Source organism: Culex quinquefasciatus, chromosome 2 (genome assembly GCF_015732765.1).
Source record: "Culex quinquefasciatus strain JHB chromosome 2, VPISU_Cqui_1.0_pri_paternal, whole genome shotgun sequence".
In the NCBI taxonomy this organism is placed as follows: domain Eukaryota; kingdom Metazoa; phylum Arthropoda; class Insecta; order Diptera; family Culicidae; genus Culex; species Culex quinquefasciatus.
The window spans coordinates 214889774-214916245 of NC_051862.1; the positions used below are offsets into that span (position 1 = coordinate 214889774).

Consider the following 26472-nt stretch of genomic DNA (forward strand, 5'->3'; position numbering starts at 1 on the left):
CCCGTTTCCCGGGAAATTCAAAACCCGGGAAATTTGGACGCCCTATTTAAAACCTTCAACCATGAGTTTCAAATCAGTGAAGCGTCAATGGTTGGTTAACTACATCTTATCTTTAAAATTCATTGTTTAAAATATATTGAAGTTTTACTCTCTTTTATTCCAGATACCTATCCATTTTCTTGCATTGAAGAAATTACCAAAGCAGAAGAGTGAGATTTACTGCCACATGATTATTTGAGACAAATTTTTATTGCACTTAAAAGAGGCGTCAGTTTACCTCTAATCTGTGTTTTCACAGGCAAAAAACAAAAAGCATACTTAAATTGCAAGGATAAATCCCGAAATTGTTTTATGACTGGGAAAGCCCCCCGATCAATTTGCAATGAAAACAGCTGTCCAACATTTGTAAGATTGCTATTGGAGGGTATGGCGCTGATTTATGATTTTGCTAATTGTCATGTAGAAGAAATGAAGACAAAGAACAACAAAACCATTTCCTGGGAAAAGCAAAACAACACGGAAAGAAAATCAATTCTCAAAATCGTGAATTGTGTTCATGAATCGTGGTTCTCAAACGAAGGAACATATTAACGTTTATTTGTGATTTGTGATAAAATCTACATTTGTGATAAAATAAATTAAATTTGTGATAAAATCTACAAATGAATTGGTGCAAAGCAATTCAATTTGTTTCTGAATAAATTGCAAAAAAATGGAAATAAACCCATTTCGTCAAAATGAGCATCAGAACAACAAATTCATTAACGTGTCCCCGGCAATAAAATCATCAGGTGAAAGCAGCAGATAACACCAACAGAATTAGATCACGTTCTTGATAAAAACTACCCCCAAAAAGGCACCATATCCGTCAAACGCGAAATTGACTCTTCCCCCTAAATAGCAGCAACTTGATCGCGTCTTGGAAACCCAAAGTGCAAATTTTTATTTTGCGCGCCACTCAAAATGATGACTCAGTTGGGAAACTTTTTCCCCTGCGACCGACAACCACGACGATTAACAGCAGAGCAAGCAGCACAGACACGAAAAGCATGTAAACTATGCCCTCAGCACTCTACGTGGGTTGGGGTATGAAGGCTTATGTTTTCTAGCTACAGCAACTAATATGCACAAACAGGCACAAGTGTCGGCAATGATGCACTCAGAATTTGAGTTGAAGTAAAAAAAACAGAACTTAAGAAATTTAAGAAATTTAAGAAATTTAAGAAATTTAAGAAATTTAAGAAATTTAAGAAATTTAAGAAATTTAAGAAATTTAAGAAATTTAAGAAATTTAAGAAATTTAAGAAATTTAAGAAATTTAAGAAATTTAAGAAATTTAAGAAATTTAAGAAATTTAAGAAATTTAAGAAATTTAAGAAATTTAAGAAATTTAAGAAATTTAAGAAATTTAAGAAATTTAAGAAATTTAAGAAATTTAAGAAATTTAAGAAATTTAAGAAATTTAAGAAATTTAAGAAATTTAAGAAATTTAAGAAATTTAAGAAATTTAAGAAATTTAAGAAATTTAAGGAATTCAAGAAATTTAAGAAATTTAAGAAATTTAAGAAATTTAAGAAATTTAAGAAATTTAAGAAATTTAAGAAATTTAAGAAATTTAAGAAATTTAAGAAATTTAAGAAATTTAAGAAATTTAAGAAATTTAAGAAATTTAAGAAATTTAAGAAATTTAAGAAATTTAAGAAATTTAAGAAATTTAAGAAATTTAAGAAATTTAAGAAATTTAAGAAATTTAAGAAATTTAAGAAATTTAAGAAATTTAAGAAATTTAAGAAATTTATGAAATTTAAGAAATTTAAGAAATTTAAGAAATTTAAGAAATTTAAGAAATTTAAGAAATTTAAGAAATTTAAGAAATTTAAGAAATTTAGGAAATTTAAGAAATTTAAGAAATTTAAGAAATTTAAGAAATTTAAGAAATTTGGTTTGAATAAAAAAGGTAAAATCAATCGAGTTCCAGATCAGAGTGCCAACTTTCGTCAAGTGTCCCTCCAAAGTCCACACACGCGGAGGACGCCCAAGAAATGCTCGCACAAACAGCTCACAGTTTTTTCTTCCTTCGCGCCCAAGTGTTTCATTTCGGGCCGCATTCTTATGTAAATAATAATTCAATACATAACTACACACAGAGTGGCCCTAGCTGACGATACTGACTGACTGACTGATGCTGATCAGGCAAGAAATTCTCGACAAAATTGCGTCGCGTTCCCAGCGATTCGTTCAGTTCTGGTGCGGCCTCCAGTGGAGGCGCCTGTCCGAAAATTTAATTTAGTACTTTTTTTTTGTTGAATTGTTTGAAGGTTCACCCACGACGCAACGAACGGGGTTTTACATAAGGACGAGGAGTGGTGTAGAAGGATCGTGGAAGAGGGAGCGTGTAGAAAAGTCGTAAATTTTACGACCTCCAGGATCTCTGGATCTCGCATCTGTGGCGCGTCCACAGAATAAAAGATTATGCGAGAAACTATTTTTAGTTCAGTTTGAAGTGAGTATCAGAGCAGGGTCGACATGATTCCCGCGGAAGTTCTAGCGAGCGATCCGGCCATTCTGGAGAAGGCCAAGGAGTTGAGTGTGCGCCGGATTTGTCGGTTATGTTTGAGCGAAGAGGACGCTTTGGTGGACATCGATGTGGTGTGGAAGATGAAAATCCTGAGTTGTATCCCGTTGGTGACGATCGGCAGTGATAAATTGCCCAAGTTCATATGTGAACCCTGTGGAAAGTTCGTGAAGAAGTGCTTCGAGTTTAGGCAGTTGTGCAAGAAGGCGGAACAGTTGTTGGTTTCGTACCCGTTGACCGGAGGTTGGTCCGGGGAACTTGTGATTCCGCGGTGGCTGCACGACAAAGATCATTTCGAGCAGGTTCAAGTTAGCAAGAAACGGAAAGCTGTTGAGGAGCTGGTAGTACCGCAGGTTGGTAGTGTTCGAGTGCGATCCCACGAATCGATGTCGCTGCAATCTCCTACGATTACTCCCGGAACGGTAGAGCAAACTATGCAGGAGATGATGGTTGACTTACGGCCCCGCCAAGAAGTGATTGATTCGTTTCCATCAGTTACGCCAACCGCAACTTACGCAATCCCAGTTATTCAGAGTCAACCAGTGAGTCCTCAATACCCGTCAAGTATGCTACCCTACAATTCGCCATCCCAGTTCAGCCATCGCGCCCAAAACATCACGCCAGTTAATCAACCACCCCAAAAGATCCAGCGAACCAACAGTATTCAAAACGTGCCTCAACTAATCCTTCATCCCGGTTACACAATGCAACAGCACAAACCGCAGCTGCTGAACCAACCTCAAATTCAATCCTGCAACACTAACTTGAACAACATGAACAATATGCTGGCGCAGTTGTCCAGCTATCCACAACCTGTAGTTCAGCAACAACAACAACAACAACACCAGGCACAATTGTCTTACTCCGAATTGGTAAATCAGCTTCAAAGACCTCCACTTTACCACCAAAGCCAACAACTTCTGTCAACATCTATGAACCATCAACAACAACCGTCGATTACCATGACTCTAACCAGAAGTCAGAATTTCAATCAACAATCGATTCCCATGACGCCTACTAGATGTCAAGTTCCACCAGAGTCGCTTTCCATAACTCCAGTCAGAAGACAAATCACGCCGGCAATCCATCAACAACCATCGCTTCCCATGGCACCTTCCATGAGCCTGAACTACCATCAACCTTCAGCGCCCATGACACCGTCCAGAAATTCTACCCTCTATCAAAACCAACAACAAAAACATCCCTCACCAAATCAACAACCCCAACAACCACAACAGCCGCCCAACAATCCGGTCAATCTCTGGTGTCACGTATGTAACTTCAAATTCCTTACCGAGGACCACTACCAATTCCATATCCGCAAGCACAGTACGAGGCCGCTTGGTAACCTTACCGGCGGGCTGCCCGGCCGCCTCAGGACCTGCCGGTTTTGTACCGCCCCAAAGTTCCCGACCCAGGGTGACCTGGTGCAGCACCTGAAGCTGCACGAGCGGGTCGGCCTGACGAAGGCGTGCGACTTTTGCGCCAAGTACTTTGCCGACGAGGAGCGCCGCAACGAACACTACAGCAAGGACCATGCGGACGTGGTGCGGCAGACGTTGCGGCTGAATGATCAGTGAATCAGTGTGAAGAGATTTGTTTTGAGTGAAAATGTGATATTATGTTAGGTGATTGAAGTATTATAATTTTAAATAATATATTATGACTTTATTTGATGATTTAAAGATGTCGCACTTATTCTATATCACAATTCCCCAAGTCTTATTAAACAATAGGAAAGAACTAAGCCAAAGAAAATTTTGAAAATCAAGCAAAACAATGTAAATGGGCCAAAAAACAGAACAATTAATTCATTAAGATTGCGCAAGATGGTCGTTTTATTTACAAATCCGTATTGGTCTATTTACAATGTTCAGCTTGAAATATTGCATACCAATTGACTGACTATTATTGACAGCCTCAAAAAGCACATCCTCTAAACTTCCCATGATCAATGTAGTAATGTAACAATAACACTAAATCTCTGCAAACAAAATTTTCGAATAAGAAATTGCATGCAAGTTGCATGCAGGATTGAGAGTCCGACATCCAAGAACTGTGTTTTTTCCTATCCATCTTCAAGCTGGTAGCATGTTGAAAACCCAAACAAAAGCCATAAAACTAATTTATGACGATAGTTTCTGAATCTAGCTGGGACAAGAAAAAGATTTGACAAACAGTGAATATTGCAGCCAGGGACAGGTAAGCATACTGATTCGATTGCGTAGATGCATAATTCATTAATGTCATCCCTTTTTCTTCGAGGAAAAATGGGAAGGAAGAAGGTAGATAGTTTACTTTGAAGCAATTCTCAGGAACTTCGGTAGACGATGAATAGTCGTATAAATAAAGAAGCAAATTTCCATCATCCTTTCGTTCATACAAGTTTCCATAAAAATTAGGGTGCCCATATTATGGGACTTTTTTTTCAAAACCTCGCTCCACAAGCTGAATATTGTTCCTTGAGCTATACGGTCACCATTTACCTATTGATACTGAATGGTGAATTTTTTAAAGAAAAAATCGAAAAAAATATGAAAATCCCAATTTTCTTACGGTTTTGTCTGTAGCGTGCGCAAAATTTTTCCATAAGAGGGATTAATATTGAAAATGTAATGCTTGAGAAACATTTCCGATCGACCTGGTGTTTTCGGCAAAGTTGTAGTTATATGCTTGGAAGAATCGAAAATTAATGATTAAACTACAAAAATTATCTTCTTTTTTCACTTGGCTGCTACATATTTAGAATGAAATACAGCATATATGCAATATGCATGCCTTATTTAGCATTTTTTTATCAGACATATACTTTAGGAATTGTTTTTTTCGTGAAGGTTTTGATGTTATGCAAATATTTGACTGTCGCATAACTGTAGTAATTTATAAAACATTTAGTGTTACTCTTGGTCTATTTTTTTGAAAATCAGGTTTAAAATTTGAAAAATATTTATTCTTGAAATCCAGTTTTACTTGTTCAAAGGTCTTACACAACTATGTTTTGATCGGCTTACGCTTTGTATTTCGTCGATTTCTCTGTAGTCAAAAACTATCATAAACATTTTATTTCTTGATAGCAAAAAGCAAAAAATCTGATTAAAAAAAATGTAATCTTTGACCCCCCCAAGTGGGTCTAAAAGATGGAAATACAGCTTAAAATATATGTTTAAGGCAAATTTTCAGAAGTAGATTAATTATAGATGCATTAACCCTAAGTTATACCTGAAAAGGCAATTCCTTTTTTGTATTGTTTAGCTTTTATTTTTTTTTAATGATTTTTGTCCAGTAAATATTTTTTAATAAAAACCGTTGAAAATTGTTTATAGAATTCCGAATTGTATCTTTAATTGACTGCAATAATTAATTTTGTATGAAAAATAACAGATTGTCAGATAGAAATTAAATTTACCCAAACATTTTTTTGCTGATTTCTCGAGGATAAAAAAATATAGAAATATGGATATTTATTTTAAATCCAAATCAAATATTTTTCTACAACTGCTTGAAGTTAAAATTATGAAACCTGAAACTCAACTTATATGAAGAAAGGGTCAAAATTTGTCAAATTTAAGTTTTTTTGATCCTTTTAAAATAAAATCCGATATCGAAGAAACGAATTCAAAAAATGCTTAAAACTATTCATCTTCACGTTTTATAAATGCTTTAGACAATGTTACAACGTTTAAGCATAGAAATTAGAAATTGTTGTAATCTACATATTTCGTTAAAATATCACAATATAACTGTACCATTTTGAAATGTTTAACTCATTTAAACGCGTTAAGCCTGCGCGTAATTCGTTTTTTAAAATGGGTCCAAATATTCCGGAAAATAAAAATCTGTGAAAAAATTATACACGATTGGTTTCAGTACAGAGCATCCATGCTCCTTTTTAGAAATGTTTCTAGATGAAATCCTAACTTAAAAATTGTTAAATGCCTGTACAACACTTGATATGTGTTTGTTCAAAAATGTAATTTAAATTAATTCAAATTATGAAGAGGAAACAAAGTACCAGATTTCACATTATTCAAGAAGTACAAAGAAGCCAGCAAGAGTTAAAATGTATATTGACGTTTGAAATAAATACTAAATATGCGTTTGTATTGCTTACAATCTACAATAAATTGATGGAAAATTGTCCTTCGTCATTTAAAATGTGGCTTCCGGAAAATCTAAAAGAATGAAAATTAGATTATCAATGTTATTTTAATGAATATTCTTCTTCAAAAATATACTTAAAATTTTCCAAAAATGGCACACATCTCAATCAAATCGTCACATCCGCCCTATCGTAATTAATCAGCTGCCGCTCCCCACCATTGTGCGACTTCTTGTGCGCCCAAAACGACGCCTTGTGCACCATCTCGCCGCACTTGGGACACTTCCGCGTGGGGTTATCGATCACGATGGACATCCTAGCGCCACCACTTCGATTCTGCGGCGACGTGTGGTACGTCCGGTAGTGCGTCTCCAGCAGCGTCAACCTCGGGTAGAACTTGTCGCACAGGTCGCAGTCGAAGATCTCCTCCGGGGTGGCGGCATCATCCGGGATCGCGATGGGTTTCTTGGGGGTCGTCGCCATGTTGCGATCTGCCACTACGGTGTCTTCGTCCGAAATTGGTTCGCATCCCGCGTAGATGTCCAGCGGTTGATCTTCGCCGTCGGATATTGGGTCGTACTCGCCGAAGATGGTGTCCAGATCTGGAGAGGCGGGGGTATCCGGATCGGGGGAAGCGGGGGTGTCCGGCATTCCAGCGATTTGGCGAAGCTGGGATTCGAGGGGGTCTTCATCGTCTTCGGCTCTTGGGGTTTGTGGAACTACCTTGTTCCGGTTGAGGATTGTGCTCCAGTTATGCTTGGATGAAGCGGACTTGCTGGGTGTTTCGGGAGATACTGCCAGCATTCGCATCGCTTCCGCGAAGCTTGGCTGGGGTGTCTTTGGCCTAGGAGAGTCGATTCGTGCTGGTTCTGGTGAGCTCGTTAGATCGAAGATTTCCAATGATGGCGACTTCCGTGGACTGTCTACGTCGAAGCCAGTCACCAAACTACGCGTTTCGCTTCCATCGATAGATTGAGCTTGCTCAAGATCGTCAGCTAGTAGCATTTCTTCCATTCGTTCGCGAAGTTCTTTGTTCGACACAAAACTGCACGTGTCCAGGGAAGAAGAATCCGAGTGCTCACTTGGACTTGGACTTGTCGATCGACTTTCGTCGGAGATGTCCAATATTTCAGAATTTGATACAGTATTCTCCTGAATGCTGATTGGCTCCTCTTCAGGTTGAACCTGCTCCTCGTTCTTGTGCACATCTTCACAAACCTTAGTACCACCAGCATCTTCTTCACCGTACAAGTCCCGCGTCAAGTCAACCAACAGCTCGTCGTCAGGTTCATCCGCCAGTTGCCAACCTTCGTCATCCAGATCCAAACGGAACTGCTCCACCGAAAAGACATCATCAACACCACCAGCATCACTCGCCACGGGTTCTTCACACACCAACTCCTCCACTTGAACACCCACATCAACTCCAACAGCCCGTCGCTCCTCACTATCAAATCTCACCCGCTCAAACTTTTCCAACAGCGGCACCTTACTATGCTTTGAGGCCCTCAACAACAGCTCCGCCCTTCCACACTGATCCCTGAACAGCGCCAACTTCTCCATCAACTTCAAACACTCGGCGCAGATCGTCGCCGGAAGTCCGTCCTCGGGATCGACCTCCAAACTCAAACACGCCATGATCTTGAACGCCAACTCCACATCCTCACAAACGTTCACCAACTCCTCCTCCTCCGCCGAGGACCGTAGACAAAATCTACAAATCCTAATCTCAAACTCTGGACCATCCATCGCCGATAGAGTACAGGCGCAAACTGAGCGGAGTTCTAGGCCGCGCGTAGATCGTATCGACAATTTTGAACACAGAACTGGCGAAGGGACATCCCCAGCAAATGAGGGTGTGAGGGAGAGGGGGAAGAAGTGTGTGCGATCCCTTTCCAACGCCCAGGACTGTTCATTTGTTTGTATATACAGCAATAACAAAACGAAGCATTTTTGTTTTGGTTTGCATTCTTCGACTGTGTGTGCCTTATGTACATTGGGAAAGTGCTAGCTGGAGATTTTTTTTTTGTGTATCAGTTTCACTTGCCACATGTGGTCGTGACGACGACAGTGGATGGCAAGTGATGAGGAATTTGGACTTACTTGCAAATTGTGTTATTTGAAACGGTCGCAACTGAGTGTGTTAGCAGCACACCAAAAACCAAAACACATTTGACTGTCGTCGAAAAATTAAAGAAGCAGTGAAAATTGAGCACTTGAAACTATTGTTCACAATAATAATTTTAAACTATTTTTATAAAAATTACCTTCGCAGAGGAAATAACAATATCAATATAAATTGATTTTTTTATCAACAAAATTAAAATAAATAAAATAACAGAAATTGATTTCTATCGTGTTTTTTATCGTTGTACCCTTCTCCTTTCAAAATTATTGAAAACCGAGCTATCACTCACAAATTATTCTCTGTTTCGCAGTCAGGATTCTGATGATTTGAAAAAGTTGTACAATGTCAAACATACCTGCAATGGAAAAGAAAGAAACACAAATTAGTAATTGAGATTTAATGGCTGCGCTCTTGGTTGAAAACTTTCATTTGAAAACAACTAACCCTCATTCATTTCCCGTAATTCAAACGCAGCAAATAATCGTGATTGACATAAATTGACATGGCAATTTATATTATGTTAACCAGATTGGGACCGTGGTGTAGGGGTTAGCGTGATTGCCTCTCACCCAGTCGGCCTGGGTTCGATCCCAGAAGGTCCCGGTGGCAAATTTTGAGACGAGATTTGTCTGATCACGCCTTCCGTCGGACGGGAAGTAAATGTTGGCCCCGGACTAACCTAAAAAAGGTTAGGTCGTTAGCTCAGTCCAGGTGTAGGAGTCGTCTCCCTGGGTCCTGTCCTGGTGGAGTCGCTGGTAGGCAGTTGGACTAACAATCCAAAGGTCGTCAGTTCGAATCCCGGGGTGGATAGAAGCTAAGGTATAAAAAGAGGTTTGCAATTGCCTCAACAATCAAGCCTTCGGATACCTAGTTTCGAGTAGGAATCTCGCAATCGAGAACGCCAAGGCAATGCTGTAGAGCGAATAATTTGATTTGATTTGATTTGATTAGGGACCATCCATAAACCACGTGGACAACTTAGGGGGTTGCCGATTGTCCACGCTCCATACAAAAAGATTTTATTTGTATGGAAATTGTTCACGATGGGGGTTTGCGATTCCCAAAAAAGTGTACCGTGGTTTGTGGATGGTCCCTTAACCAGATTGGATATTTTTCAATTATATAAAGAATATTTTTGTTTTATTAATGTTGTTTTCCAAATTAGATAATTTTTATAAAATCTGAAAAAAGTTTGATTTGCTTACAGTAACAGTAAGATTACAGTAATTGTGCAATAAAAGAAAAACTAGGCATCTTTTATTTTTTCATAATAATTTATAGAAGTGCCCTTACAAACCTAAACACAAAGAAATTAATCATTTTAACCAGTTGAACGTTTATTTAAAACCTCAATTTTTTTGAGAGTCTGAATGTTTTAGGCGTCATCCATAAAGAATGTCACGCAAAAATCGGCCAAAATGATTCGGATAATCGAATAACGAAAAAATTTTTTTTTCGTTGTCTAATTTTGGTTGTTGAGCATAGGTATGACCCCTAAACTACGCTTAAATTATTTAGAATTTTTAAATCCAATATGGCGGCCAAAATGGCGGTGATGCAATATTGAAAAAATGCATTTTATTTTGTAAAAAGCAATCAACTATTCAAATTTGACTAAATGGTGTCGTGAACTCAAATTTTATGTTAAAAACAACAAAATGAAAAAATGCGATTTTTTTGTGCGTGATTCGATTATCCGATTATCCCATACAAACCTTCGGATAATCGAACATCGTATAATCGATACTTCCGATAATCGAGGCTTCGGATAATAGAGTCTGGACTGTACAAACTTTAAACATTATTGTGTTTAATTTTTTCATACTGCCCAGTATTTATTTATTTATTTTGCTTGATTTTTTTATATGGACTCATGAAATAACTAAACCTGTAAAATTGAAATAAAATTTCTTGTACCGCCCATTTTTTTTAAAATTTCTCGTGTAACATCAATATTACCACGTTTTAAGCAACTTTGTTCTAAAAAATCTTTTGCTTTATTTTTTTTTCAATATATTTGTTGTGTTTTTAAATGCATTAATCTTGTTAAGCTGTTAATATCGTTAGGGTGGTTCCATACACTTTTTAAAACGTTTTTATATGAAAATATCTCTAGTTTGGGTTTGTTCAAATATTACGTCCAGAGATTTTCTGGTTTGAGACTCCCCTTCCCTCCCCCTGTTTGTTTTTAGAGCTTTAAAATTGAACGGAGAAGGCAAAGATTGCAAGATAAAATGTTGGTGTTATCGCTTGTGTTATCGGCAAAGATACTTGTATTGGCATTGCCTACAACTTTCTTAAAAAAAACCCCAAACATATTCATCGAAAGTTTGATTTTCATGAAACACCCTAATTTTCAACAAAGCCAAACCAACAACTCGTCTGAAGATACCAAAGCTCAAAAACGTCACATTTTTTAGAAAACCCATTTTCAATTAATTTTGAAATCTGGACCACTCTGCAATATTCCAAAATTTCTAAATTGATAAAATGATGGATTTTTTTGCCTTCCTCACTGAGGCAAGGCTATAAAATCACTCGAAAAATGAACTTCTTAAATACACCTCCTAGATATACCTTCACGTATACCTATCGACTCAGAATCAAATTCTGAACAAATGTCTGTGGGGATGTGTGTAGACATGATTTTTTTCCACACGATTTTCTCAGAACTGGCTGAACCAAATTTGGCCGGATCCGCCTTATTCTGTTCGTTTTGGGGTCCCCTAAGACCCTATTAAATTTTATTCTGTTTAGTGAAGTACTTTTAAAGTTATGCCATGAAAAAGTTTTTTTGTAGATACAAAAAAGGTGATTTTTGCATAACCTCAAAAGGCCGGGTCTTTTTGTTTACGTGCGAGAGTCGCGCCAGATGTGAAACGCCCGGTTGCCACATTGCTTCAAATGATAGTCTGCATGTTTTCTGGAAAAGTCTGTATAGGATTTTTTTACTCATAAACTTATTTTCATCAAGTCTTTTTCGGTGCTGGAACTTGATTTGGAAACAATGCAAACTTTGGAATTTAATTAAATTGTTGATGTGAGGAAGGCACCAACCACATAATGGTGGATTAAGAAACGTTTTTTGGTTTGCGTTTGATAATTAAAATATTTGCACCGGAAAAAAGTACTTTTCGAAGGATTTGTTGGAATTGTTAGTATAAAAAAGTAACCTCTTTTAGGATTTTGTATGTCAGAAAATGTAAATGTTTTAAAGCTTGTCACAATCCAATTCAAATTAAATAATAATAGTTTGTTGAAGGATAAAATCGCCCAATAAACAATTTCACAAGTAATGCTCAATTTGAGCTACTTTCAAGATTCTCCGGTCATTCTCTCCTTTGTATTATCCCAACTATTGTTCCCTTGCCTTCTGTTGTCTTCCTCCAACAGTGTATTCAGTGTATTCGTACCGTTGTGTCCGCGTTGTTAATCTACCATAAACAAATCAAAACTTCTCCAAATGATGTCATCCCCCGTCAACCTAAAACACGACAACGCCGCCCTAGCCCGGAACTATATCCGGGCACTACACCTGACTCCGATGTGCCGCTTCTGCTTCCGCGAGGGACCCGAAGCCAAGCTGAGCCGCATCAGCGATTCGCCGCTGCGGGACGCCGTGCACGAGATGTTCCCGCCATCGCTGTACGGGTTGACGGAGGAGGAACTGCCCGACTGGTTCTGCGGCGTTTGTCGGAGATCGCTCAATTCTTCAAAGAAGCTGCAAAAACGGGCGGTTTTCTCGCAGCTGAAGGTGGACAAGGGGGAGACGGTGCGGAAGCGATCGGTGGATATGGCGACGGTCGTTCCGACTCCGGTTGGGAGGAAGGCGACGAAGCAGCGGTTGAGCTTCAGTTCATGCGTTTTGACGCCGGTTAGGAAGGATTGTGCGGAGGATTTGGACGAAATTATTGACGACAAGCGAGTTCCGGACAACCTGACCAAGACGCTGTCCCAGGAGGAGCAAATGTCAGCTTGTTCAGTCGCGAGGACAAACTCGGAGGAAGACTTCCCAATCAGTTTGCTGGATCCGAGCAACCCGTGCCCGCACTGCCGTCTGCTGTTCGCCACCGGTCAACAGGTGGGCTGGCACACGCGCGTCCACACCGGTCGTGGCCTGCTGCGATGCCGGCTGTGTCCGCAGAAGCTGGCCAAGGTGAGCGTGTACCTAAGGCACGTGACGCGACAGCATGCTGCGATTCGGCGGACGCAGTGCGCACTTTGTGACGAGAGTTTTGGAGGGAGCTGTAGGGTGGTTCACGAGCAGCGGCACGAGCGCACGCGGATGAAGTACGCGTGCAGCTTCTGTCCGCTGATCTTTAATCGGTTCAAGGGCTTGCGGCAGCACCGCCAGCAGATGCACAACGACTGGAGGTTGATGTGCAGGAGCGGGTGCAGCGTGACGACTGATGAGTAATCTTTTTTGGACGGTTTGTTTTGTTATTTTATTGATTTGACCCAATTGTACATAGAATAAATGACGCGTTTTTAAGGCAACTTTAACTGTTTTGAATACAAAACTAGAAGCTTTTAAATCCATGTTATTGAGAGGAACAAAACGACCGTTTTGAATTTTGTCAAGTTGTCGTGCCCTCCAAGCTGCGATGTTATGGGAAGTTCGTAATCGAATCAACTTGCGACTATAAAGAGCAAAGTTTCTCGTCGATGTGCCTTCTGATCAGCAATGATATGAAAAGGACAACTTTAAGCGATGCGTTTTGTTACATTTTTGATTTTGAGGTCGTAAATTTACAGTGCCACCATGTTCAAATGCTTATCTTCACGCCATTTGGTTCTCTGTCCTCATCCCGTCTAGCATCGTGTGAGCCAGGATGCTTTTATCAAGAAGCGGACACTCTGTACACACATATTCAACAAAAAAAAATCGAGCAGCTTTCTCGGAGAGACACGTGGAGTGACATACACGTGCTCGCGCGCAAGAAGATGATGTTGCATATCTCGACTGGTGCAGCATCCTCCTCAAAGCTGCTGTTGGAGTTGAGTTTGTTGGAAAAGAAATACAGCACAGCACAGTGCTGACGCTGACTTGACGCTGCATTCCGGAACGACGTCGTCGTCGACGTCGTGATTTCCATACTGGGTTGGTGTTCAGGGTGGTCGACTAGGGGAGATTGGGGCCAGTGTCCATGGCTGGTGGGCACCAGCCGCGCCAGCTGATATGTCTGTCTCTGAGCTCGCTGCGCCACACCAGTATCTGTATATTTATTCTTTTATTTTTTGTGAAAAATTCAATTTTTATGCTAATGCGATCTATAAAAACGTCGGTGGTTGGTGGGGGAGGAAAAGCGCAAAACTCTTATCAGCTTCCTTCCATGCGAGAAAGTGAGATGATAGTGTGGCACTGGAATCACCAACTAAGAGGGGGGAGGGGGGTTGAAGTTTCGTTCGGAAAACTTCCTGCCATCAAGAATGCAAGGAAGTGCAGTTGGAGGGTGGTGCCGAGGAGGCAAATGATGGATTGCGGCAGCAAAAAAGTGCATATCGGTTTGGAGAAGAAGCCACTTTGGAAAGATACTCAATCTTGAGCTGGCAGTGATTGTCGGATCAATAATGATAGTTTGCGAAAAAGGGGTGGTTTTTCGATTGTTTTGGAATACAAAATAAGTTGAAAGAGATCCAAAACATTGAAGAAAATCAAAAAATTAAATAGATACAATCGTCTAAAATAGCCCTTTCGGTATCATTGTTGATCAGAAGGCACGTCGTCGGGCAAGTTTGTTACATTTGCTCTTGTAAAGGGCAAGTTGACATTCGATTTAGACAAATCTAACGAGTTCGAGCTATTTTGCTGAACAGAACCCAAACAACATTTCTTTAGCATCACAGCTCGGAAGGCACGACGACTATTAAAAGTTGAAGAAAATTATGTCTCACCATAATAAACTCCTTCTCATGTCACGATAGTGTCACATCGTGCAACCAACCAACCTGCTGACACTATCCTTGGGTGCCAGTGTTTCGGTTGTTGTGCCACAGAGCAGATAAGCGAGCAAAAGACCTGGCAAAAGCCAACCTTCCCCGTCGCTGAAGCGTATTAATCACGGCGTTGAAGGATTTGTGTAATAAATTAAACCCGCGGGAATGCCAGCCCAAACCCCCCGCTCCGGGAGTCACTTCCGGAATTCCTTGGAAAGGATTGATAGCAACCCTCTCTTCAAACACCAAAGTGTGAAAAAAGAAAGCTTCTTCTGGAAGAGCTTGCTGCAAGCACGTGGATAACAATTTCCATTTCTGAAGATCTGATAAGCTTTTTGGTTGTTACTTTTGCGCTCTCCGCCGTGAAGATCTGACGCGAAAACACTTAAAACTTTCAACAACAGCGCACACAATAATCATAAATCTTCACCTCGAGAAGGTGACGACGACGACGACGAAATTAAAAACCAATTAACGTTAATTTGATGCGAAAGGTGTGATATCGCGACACGTTTTGCGCGAAAAAGCCCCCCCCAAGGTGGGCTAATCCCTTCCTTATTCGCATCTCTGGTAGAGGTGATGATGTGTCTGATTACGGGACCCGATGACGCGATGAGGTGTGGATGGTGCGGGAGATTTCTTCGTTGGACGTGAGCGTTAAGCAATGTAATGTTGTCCTTTTAATATCATTGCCGATCTGCTGGCACGTCAGTGTCTTGCGAACCTTCGTGGTGAACGGACACTAGAGCTGCGGTATTTTTTACTACCTAAGCTCAGAGTTATTTCAAAACAAAATTCACAGTCTTTTTAAAGACTACCTGAGTTATTTTCCAAAATTCTAAACAGTCTTTTCAAGACTAACCCCACCTGAAATTTTGTTGTATTTTACAAACGAAGCCATCTTTTAAGAGAACTTTGCTTGCAAAATGCGTCAAAACAAAGGTAAACGCAAATCTTCTGAAGATTTGGTCGTTACGTCGGTGAAGCGTTTGAACGCTAAACCGGCTAACGGAAACAGAAAAAGAAAACAGCCTCTTCTGAGGTCTGATTCTGATTCTGAATGTGAGGTCAATCCTCCAATTCCATTGACAAACAGTTTCGATGTTTTATCCGAAACTGAAGACAAGGAACCTTCTCCTCGTACTGAGCCTTCTGCCGTCGAGAAACGAGTAAAGGCTCCGCCAATTGTAGTGACTTCCGTCTCCGATTTGGCCAGCTTTCGAACGCAACTGAAGAATTGCAAGGAAACTTGCAATTTGAAAGTTTCGTTCCAGCTTGGTCGAAGAGGAGAATGTCGCTTGTTGACGGAATCTTTACAAGATCACCAAACTTTTGTTGGTTATTTGAAAAACCACAAACACAATTTCTACACGTATGAGACCAAGAATGCTCGGCCATTCAAGGCGGTCTTGAAAGGTCTCTCAAACGACTTGTCGGTGGATGAGATCAAAAACGAACTTAAGATGTTGCTTGGCTTTGCCCCATCCCAAGTAATACCAATGAAGAAAAAATCAAACGGGAATATTTCTCGCTTTGGTTTGACTTCACAATTTTATCTGATTCATTTCAACAGAAATGAAATCAACAATTTGAAACTTTTGGACAAAGTTCAGTTTTTGTTCCATGTACGGGTAAAGTGGGAGCATTTTAAGAAACATGGCGGTAATGGCCAGAATCTGACCCAGTGCCGGCGTTGCCAGGCATTCGGTCACGGTACTGATCATTGCGCCATGGTTCCAAAATGCATGGTTTGCGGGGATTCTTCTCACGACAAGGACAATTGTCCCGTGAAAGAAGTCACCCAATTTAAATGTGCAAATTGTGGTGGAAATCACAAATCAAATTTCTGGGATTGCCCCATCAGAAAAAGGTTTTGGATTCTCGTGCTAAGCATCAGCCGAAATCCAAACCGAAATTTTCTCAAAGTCAGGTTGTACCTGCATCTTTAAATCAAACGTTCGTGCTGTCTCACTCGAACAATTCTAGAAATACCCCTACCGTGGAAAAGTTAGGTAACAACAATGGCATTTCTTATGCTAACGTCGTTTCGGGTTCATCCACGAATTTCAAATCCTCTACCAATCTTTCTGAAATTGGGCAGGTACCTCAAATTTCATTTGAAAATATTTCTGCTGGCAACGCTTTGGGATCTTCTGATCTCGGCGATGTTACGTTTGAAAAAATGACTTTTTTGCAAAACTCACTGTTTGGTTTGATTCAAACAATGAGTAATGCTACATCCATGATGGAAGCAATCCAGATTGGATTAAAATTTGCGAATGATGTTGTTCTTACCCTGAAGTTTAATCATGGATCTAAGTAATTCCATCAATATTATGAATTTTAATGCTCGCTCTTTAAAAGCGAAAGAAAATGAATTTTTCAACTTTTTACGAGTTCATAACGTGCATGTTGCTGTTATAACCGAAACATTTTTAAAAACTGGCACTTATTTGAAAAATGATCCAGATTATAAAGTTATAACTAATAACCGAATGAATCGAAATGGCGGTGGAGTTGCAATAGTTATCCACCGTAGTATGACTTATAGCACGTTACGTGACTTTAAGTTAAAAGTTATTGAAAGTTTGGGCATTGAACTTGAAACTTCTTTTGGGAAAATTATGATTGCAGCTGCATATTTGCCATTCCAATGCACTGGGGAAAATAAAAATTATTTCAAAGGGGATTTGAATAAACTTACTCGGCATAGATCTCGATTTTTGATCATCGGTGATTTTAATGCCAAACACCAATCTTGGAATAATTCAAAAGTAAATTCCAATGGTAAAATTCTGTTCAGAGATTGCACTTCTGGTCTTTATTCGGTTTTATACCCAAATGGGCCAACTTGCTTTTCTTCTGTTAGAAATCCATCAACAATTGATTTGGTGTTGACAAATCAAAGTCAGTATTGTGGTCCTTTAGTGACTCATGCTGATTTTGATTCTGATCATCTTCCAGTAACTTTTTCACTTTCTCATGAAGCAGTTACCAGACCCAATAGTTCTGTGTTTAATTACCACAAAGCTAATTGGGACAGGTATCAGCATCATATTGAGAATAATTTAAATCATGATTTTGTTTTAGAAACCAAAGCTGATATTGATTCAGCCTTGGAATCTTTAACTAATGCAATTTTGGATGCTAGGAATATTGCTATTCCTAAAGTCCAAGTCAAATTTGATTCTCCCATTATTGATGACGATCTTCAGCTTCTGATTCGTCTGAAAATGTTCGCCGAAGACAGTATCAACGTTCTCGTGATCCTGCACTGAAGCGAATTCAAAAGATTTGCAAAAGGTTATTGACCACAGATTCACTCTCCTGCGAAATGAAAAGTTCGCAAGAGATGTCGAACAAATTAAACCTTATTCCAAACCTTTTGGAAACTTTCAAAGGTTCTTAAGAAACCTCAAAACCCATCCCTTCTTTAAAGGATGGTGATAATATTCTATTAACTAATGGGGAAAAAGCTCAAAACTTGCTCAGCAGTTTGAGAGTGCTCATAATTTCAACTTGAATGTTTTGAGTCCTATTGAAAATCAAATTTCAATAGAATTTCAGAATATCGTTGAACAAGAATTTTCATCAGATGAAGTTTTTAATACGGATCTGAATGAAATAAAATCTATTATCAAAAATTTAAAAATATGAAAGCCCCTGGTGAGGATGGCATTTTTACATTTTAATTAAAAATTACCAGAAGCAACTTTAAGTTGCTTGGTCAAAATTTTCAACAAATGTTTTGATTTGGCATATTTTCCCAGTAGTTGGAAAAATGCCAAAGTAATTCCGATTTTGAAACCGGATAAAATCCTGCTGAAGCCTCAAGCTATCGGCCCATTAGTTTGCTTTCATCTATTAGTAAATTATTTGAAAGAATAATTCTTAATAGAATGATGACGCACATTAATGAAAATTCAATTTTCGCTGATGAGCAGTTTGGATTTCGCCTTGGGCATTCAACTACTCATCAGTTGTTGAGAGTTTCAAATTTAATTCGAAGCAACAAATCTGAGGGCTATTCTACTGGCGCTGCTCTTCTAGACATAGAAAAAGCATTTGACAGTGTTTGGCATAAAGGTTTGATTGCGAAATTGAAAAGGTTTAATTTTCCGATTTATATCGTGAAAATTATTCAAAATTATTTGACGGATCGTACTCTGCAGGTATGTTATCAGAATAGCAAATCTGATCAACTACCTGTACGTGCTGGCGTCCCTCAAGGAAGCATTTTGGGTCCAATTTTATACAATATTTTTACTTCTGACTTGCCTGATTTGCCCCCAGGGTGTCAGAAATCACTTTTTGCTGATGACACAAGCATCTCCGCCAAAGGCAGAAGCCTTCGTGTCATCACAAGAAGATTACAAAAAAGCTTGGATATTTTCAATTCTTATTTGAAAGAATGGAAAATTACTCCAAATGCTGCAAAACTCAACTTATTATTTTCCCTCACAAACCAAGGGCTGATTTTCTTAAACCAAAAGTCATCACATTATAAAGATGAATGAGGTAAATTTAAAGTGGGAGGATCAAGTGAAATATCTTGGACTTGGTTTTGACAAAAACCTTACTTACAAGGATCACATTGAAAGTATCCAGGTTAAATGTAACAAATATATTAAATGTTTGTATCCACTTATAAACAGGAATTCTAGACTTTGTCTCAAGAATAAACTGTTAATTTATAAACAAATTTTCAGACCTGCCATGCTCTATGCTGTGCCGATCTGGACAAGCTGTTGCTTAACCAGGAAGAAAAAACTTCAGAGGATTCAGAACAAAATTCTGAAAATGATTCTGAAACTTCCTCCCTGGTTCAGCACCAGTGAACTTCATCAATTAGCCGAAGTTGACACTTTGGATGTTATGTCCAATAAGATAATTGATGCATTTCGACAAAAATCATTGCAGTCTTCAGCTGCATTGATCCGCTCTTTATATAGTTTATAAGTTAGTTTTAAGGTATCCCTTTTCCTTTTGTACATGTAGGACCTCCTACATTTGAAATCACTGAATAGCGAAAGTTACAATATTTCATGAATAAATGAAAGTTGCTAGTATTTAAAATTGAGGTGAAAAGTCATCGTTTGTGATTGGACACTCAATATTATTTTAACTGAATGAATGTACATGGAAAAGAAATTTGAATAAATATAAATTAAAAAAAAAAAAAAAAAAAAAAATCTGCTGGCACGTCGGCGGCTGAGATCACTACGTATAATCTGGTAACACCTCAGGTCGTTCATTGAACATGACCTTAAAAGCAAACTTTTGTCTATATTTGAACTGATGCTAGAATGAGATTATGAGCCAATAGATCCTCGACACCATTTTAAGAGCACATGGGAAATTCTCCACGGTGTCTCCAAGTAAGTTTCGCATGGAGTTGAACAATTTTAGAGAGAGTGGTCTAGGATAAAGTCTAAGCAACCATCAAGGTGATTTGATAGAACAGACCCTCAACACTTTTTTAATGGGATAAGGGAAATTCTCCACGGTGACCCCAAGTAAGTTTCGCTTGGAAATGGACAATTTTAGGGAAGGTTAAAGGTGCACTTTTTGTAGTTTTAATTTAATTTCTTAATTTCTGATTCAATTTAGCTTTTGGCAGTCAAACTTTTTCCGCCCCAAAATAAAACCTTCAAATCCCCCTATAAAAAGCTTATCTCGCCGGAACCGTACCAAGAAAAATTGCATTCGCTTTAATCATCTTTATCTGGAGCCCATGTCCGTGCCGGGCCCGGCCTTGCGCTGGGAACGACGGGGTCGGTCGGAACCGCTTTGTAGCGATTAAGGAACAGCAGTTTTTGGAAAGTTTTCTCGCTCGGATATCCCTTCGAATCGCGCAAGGTCGACGGAGACGGCGGGAAAACATTTCAACTATTATTTAATCCACCTGGAAGTTTTTCCCTCTTCCCGGTATTTTTTTTTCTCCAAGTGAGAAGCGATAAGAAAATTTTCACCTTCCGCTTTTCCCGAAATTTTCCCCGCAACTATTCGCCAGAGTTGGACCTTTTTGGTCTTGGCTTTGGTATGCAGTGGCAGATTTTCCTCTTCAGCATCTCTCAACACTTGGGCAGATTGGCCGCGTGCGATGCTGCTGCTGCCGGGTGTAGTTTTCCGAATTTTCCTTTTTCCACGAGCGTCGATATGCGGAAAAGTGCCCAGTTGGTCGTTTTGCACTATCAAGAAAAAGAAGAAGAAATGGACAAAGAAAAAAGAACGGAATTGTGCACGATAAGGTTGCCTCCCAAGTTCTGGCTCAGGATTAAGAACCCTGGAGGAGCTCTGAGCTGAGGGGGTTTGCGATTTCAGTTTAAAAAGTTTTGTTTGGAAACAAGCGTATCAGTAGGAACACGATTTTTGCCCCTATCGCAGCCAGACGTTCGTGCAGGTGGAAGTTCGTTGCTTGACGAGATTTAAAAAAACAATAATAAAACAAACAAACTAGGCAACGTGAAAAAAAAAATCCTGAAAATTTGGAATAACTTTCTTTTTGTCAAACAAAATTTCAAAGCAAACAATTTAAAAACACAAGAAAGAAAAGAAAAGAAGAACGAACAAAAAGAAATAAAAGTAAAAATTTACAACAAAGAGTAAGACAGAAAAAATAATGCGAAGCAATCGAAGTGAAAACTAAAATGATTTATAAATAAAGAAAACAAAAAAATAGTATAGAAGAGACAACACAGAACAAAATGAACAAAATGAACAAAATGAACAAAATGAACAAAATGAACAAAATGAACAAAATGAACAAAATGAACAAAATGAACAAAATGAACAAAATGAACAAAATGAACAAAATGAACAAAATGAACAAAATGAACAAAATGAACAAAATGAACAAAATGAACAAAATGAACAAAATGAACAAAATAAACAAAATTAACAAAATTAACAAAATTTACAAAATCAACAAAATTAACAAAATTAACAAAATTAACAAAATTAACAAAATTAACAAAATTAACAAAATTAACAAAATTAACAAAATTAACAAAGTTAACAAAATTAACAAAATGAACAAAATGAACAAAATGAACAAAATGAACAAATTAACAAAAAAACGTCCCCTAACGTTCGCAGCACCTAAGAGGTCCTAATAAAAATAAGTGATGAGTAAAAAAACAGACTACTTACAGACTTTTTGTCAAGATTATACAGACACGGCCTTTGAGGAAAATGGCATCCCTCTACACGGCTTTTTCGTGGCGATCAGACTCGACCAGTTGAGGTTATGTGAATCAGACCATTTTTTAAACTGCTTGTAGTTTAAGATAGGTAAGTCAAATCTTGAAAATTCTTACTCCATCTAAATGGTCTTCTCATATGCTTTCTAAAAATATATAACATGTGAGGGTTTCATGAAAAATCACCCTTTTACCATAATTTTAATTTAATATGAAACAGTTTTTTTAACATAACTTTTTAAATACATGATAAAACTGCATAAATTTAAATAGCAATTTAGGGGACGTTAAGACGGATCGATTAAAACCATTCCGGCCAAAATCGATTGAGCCTGTGACGAGATATTCCAGTGACATTGATTTGGTACACATGTCTACATACAGCCAAACACACAGACATTTGCTTAGCTGGTGATTCTGAGTCGATATGTACAAATGAAGGTAGGTCTAGGAGGTCTAATAAAAAAGTTCATTTTCCGAGTGATTTTATAGCCTTTCCTCAGTAAGGTGAGGAAGGCAAAAAAACAAAAATAACAAGTAAAGAGTGTAAAGAGTAAAGAGTAAAGAGTAAAGAGTAAAGAGTAAAGAGTAAAGAGTAAAGAGTAAAGAGTAAAGAGTAAAGAGTAAAGAGTAAAGAGTAAAGAGTAAAGAGTAAAGAGTAAAGAGTAAAGAGTAAAGAGTAAAGAGTAAAGAGTAAAGAGTAAAGAGTAAAGAGTAAAGAGTAAAGAGTAAAGAGTAAAGAGTAAAGAGTAAAGAGCAAAGAGTAAAGAGTAAAGAGTAAAGAGTAAAGAGTAAAGAGTAAAGAGTAAAGAGTAAAGAGTAAAGAGTAAAGAGTAAAGAGTAAAGAGTAAAGAGTAAAGAGTAAAGAGTAAAGAGTAAAGAGTAAAGAGTAAAGAGTAAAGAGTAAAGAGTAAAGAGTAAAGAGTAAAGAGTAAAGAGTAAAGAGTAAAGAGTAAAGAGTAAAGAGTAAAGAGTAAAGAGTAAAGAGTAAAGAGTAAAGAGTAAAGAGTAAAGAGTAAAGAGTAAAGAGTAAAGAGTAAAGAGTAAAGAGTAAAGAGTAAAGAGTAAAGAGTAAAGAGTAAAGAGTAAAGAGTAAAGAGTAAAGAGTAAAGAGTAAAGAGTAAAGAGTAAAGAGTAAAGAGTAAAGAGTAAAGAGTAAAGAGTAAAGAGTAAAGAGTAAAGAATAAAGAAAATAAAAAAAATACAGAATTTATAAACATGAAATCGGTTTGAACTACTTTCAAAATAGCAAAGACAATGCGTTTCAAATTTACGACTTATTTTATGATTTTCCTAAGAGAAGATCCAACTTGAGTCTTCAACCTCACTTCATTACCATTAGATGAATTTTTCAGTGGAGTCACAATTGCACACACAACAAAAACGTGTCATTTCTGCCCCAATCAAACACGCACCAGGACAGTTCTTCATCATCTTGACCACTTGCGATTTGTGCTGCTGCTGCTGGGTGATGGTTGTTTGCTCAAACAACGACCACCAAGAGATCGTAATTTCGATAAGCAGTGTAGCAAAACGAGAAAAAAAACCCGAGTAACATAAACCACACCAGTGCCGTCACATCAGGTCATCCTGCCACCAGCCGGAAAGTGAAACCATAAAAAAAGAGGCAGCATTTTTAATTATGATTATTTAAAACACATCAGTGTCATTTATCACACACCGTCCATTTTCCTCCCGGCGATGGCTGGCTGGCTTGCGACGACACCAACAAAAGCATTCCAAAACGCAATCTTCATCTGTGAATTTTCCACCCCCTCCTCAAGGAGACGGGGGGAGGGACGGTGAAAAACTGCAATAAAATATTCATTGCACAGAGAGTGTGAGTGCCATAAAAAACAAAAAAAAGCAAAGTCAAATAGAAAAACGAAACGTGGCAGCAAAGGAAAATCTCTCGACTCTTGTTTGAACGAAGGTATTTGCGTTTCACACTCACACACACATACTCTCGAAACGAACGAAAAAAAATCTCACTTTGATAAGCTTTCCAAGCAAGCAGCTCCGTCTAGCACTAAAGCAGCACTAAAAGTCATCACTACTGCTAGTGTGCTTCTCTCAGTGAATGATTTTCCATCAGAGAGGAAAATGGTTGAGGCAGGGCAGGGAAAATCGCACACATAAATCGTGGCAGTAATGTATGGTTGCGAGATAGGTAGATTTATCTGGGGAACTTTATCAGGTGCCGCCCTAGTCAGTCAACGAGGTTGTTGGCGTTCTTCATTTAACGAAAAGAACTGAAAAAAAAGTTTGATTTTTAAAATATATTAGAAAAATTAGTTTGAAATAAACAAAAACAGAAAATAACAAAAAATCATATTGATTCATTCAGTCACAATCACTCTTCCATCGTTTATCTCCCTTCCATTCCAATTTTTCACCCCCACCCCCAAATGCCAGTAAATGTGTCTGCCTGCCGAAGGTGAGATGAATTGTAAATCTATGCAATCGAAGGAAAAGGGAAATACACCAACCAGACAGCAACCGGCTTTTTAGCGCGCGTATCTCTCACTTGCTCAAACTCCCACCCTGCCAGGAATTCTTCTCACACTCCTGGGTTCGGGATTTTGTACTGAAGCTGATAGTAAAACTGACTGGTTTTGGAATCTCCTGCTGGGGGTGGTGGTAGACTTGCCGGCTCTGAATGAAGGACCAGGAGAAGTTGGTCAACATTTAGTAAAATTATCAGCAAATAAAATAAAAGAAATTATTTTTACTATAGAATTAACAAAATACAAAGTATTTGTTCTCCCTTCCAAAAATTTCCATAAAATTCAAGGGAAAAGAATTGTTACATAATTCTGAATTTTTTATTGAAAAAACTTGTACAATCGATTGTAAACTATTTGGGAAACATTGTTTAACGAATTATTCATCTAATGTATTATTTATCAAATGGGGCAATTCAAGACGGTTATAAATGTATAATTTTGGAAACACTTAGCCCACAACACTGAAATAGAAGTAGGAAAATATACCCATTCCCATCACTCTAAACGGTGGTGTCTCCATGATGCTCGATAATCCAGGGTGTTCCTTGAAATTAACTGAAATCGATTATGCCAACCAGTAGCAGCTTTTTCGAATATTTCTGTTTAATTTGATTTAATATCAAAAATAATGTGTATTAATTTTCTTAGCATTTTACAAACATGTTTTCAATGTCTATTCTCGTCTGACAATTGAGCCCACGCAATTTTTATTATCTACCAACTTTGTTAATAGATATTTTCCAAATTTGTTAAAATAAGTGTTAAATTCGACAAATTATCTCCCTTTCAACTTCTACCAGGGTCGAGGGACAACAACTTAAAAAAATGTAACCGCCATACAATGCTGAAATCATCAAAAACATTACTCATGTCAAAATTTTGTTTTTTTTTGCAAAAAAAATATTTTAAATCAAGGTGTTTCCAATTGATTGTAATCAAAATCATAATTTTTAAGCAAAATTATTCTATACGGCGAATTTCACAAATTTCCCAAAATTTAAATCGAACGGTCAAATTTTTTTTACAGGGTTGAAATCTGATGGGAAAAGACAAATTATAACATTTATTATCAATTATCAGAATATGGGACTTTTTTCAAAACCTCGCTCCACGTGCTGAACATTATTTCTTGAGTTATTTTAGGACTCTGGGCTAAATATGAGCAAAATCGGTCAACATTTACCCATTCTTCAACTTTGTAGAACATACCAAAGCTTTAAAACTCGATCCTGAAAAGTTATTCGTGATTTTTAAATGTAATTTTTGCATGCACATATTTTTTTCACCGAGTTCTTCTCGGGTATCAATAAATTGATCTTTACAAATTTTAATTGAATTTTAATTTTAATTTATTGAAATTCTAACGTCTTAAATAAAGGATTTTGTGATACATTTAGTTTAAAATCAAAAGAAAAATCTTGAAATTGGTTATTTTTCTCCCTTTTAACAATTACCAGGGTGTTTGCGCACATACTAGCGTCAGATTCCCGGTGCCTTGCAAAACCGGATCTTTCTTTTGTAATCAGAACTCGCGGGTTGTACAGAAAACATTTATTCTCAAAGTCGTCAGATTTATTCGCGGTCAGTTATTTGGACGGACTAAAAGTGGACTGTAAACACTTAAACTTAGCTAAACTGCGTCTGTTAAAGTCTGAACTGGTCAGTAGTACGGTTCGCAGAGCAATGACCAACCGCTAGTCGGTTCCTGCTGGCCAAAGCTACTTATTTGAATCTCAGAACTCCAGGAACTCACTGGATGTTCTGTGTCTGTGTGTGTTTGTATTATGCTGTCTGTTCTTGTGCTGTTGTACTAGAGCATAATCTACACTGGCTCACAAAATCTGTTGAGACCTGACCTTGGCGCGTTCACAGGGTAAGGGGACAAAAATTATTAATTTGTAATAGCCTAATTCAGTGGTTCTCAACCTTTATTGATCCATTCCCTCCTTGGCTGAATTTCAGGAACATCTTTCCCCATCAACTAACGGGTATCATTGCACAAATGTAATAATTTCGGTATCAAT

The 26472-nt window shown here is 38.1% G+C and overlaps 3 protein-coding genes across 5 annotated transcripts in view; 1 reads left to right on the forward strand and 2 right to left on the reverse strand.

The window, feature by feature from the left end:
• The window catches only part of LOC6037987 (zinc finger protein ush), a 339804-nt gene that overhangs the window by 133124 nt on the left and 180208 nt on the right, over positions 1-26472 (reverse strand). The gene's annotated exons all lie outside the window — the stretch shown is intronic.
• Positions 2226-4018, forward strand: LOC6037986 (putative mediator of RNA polymerase II transcription subunit 12). The gene is made up of 2 exons (XM_038254328.1): positions 2226-3846; positions 3906-4018. Exons 1-2 carry the CDS (start codon positions 2527-2529, stop codon positions 3921-3923), a joined length of 1338 nt encoding a protein of 445 aa, XP_038110256.1. The 5' UTR covers positions 2226-2526; the 3' UTR covers positions 3924-4018.
• LOC6037985 lies at positions 6626-8533 on the reverse strand. Its single transcript, XM_001847779.2, has 2 exons — positions 6811-8533; positions 6626-6747 (listed from the first exon to the last, which is right to left on the reverse strand). Exon 1 carries the CDS (start codon positions 8421-8423, stop codon positions 6843-6845), a length of 1581 nt encoding a protein of 526 aa, XP_001847831.2. The 5' UTR covers positions 8424-8533; the 3' UTR covers positions 6626-6747; positions 6811-6842.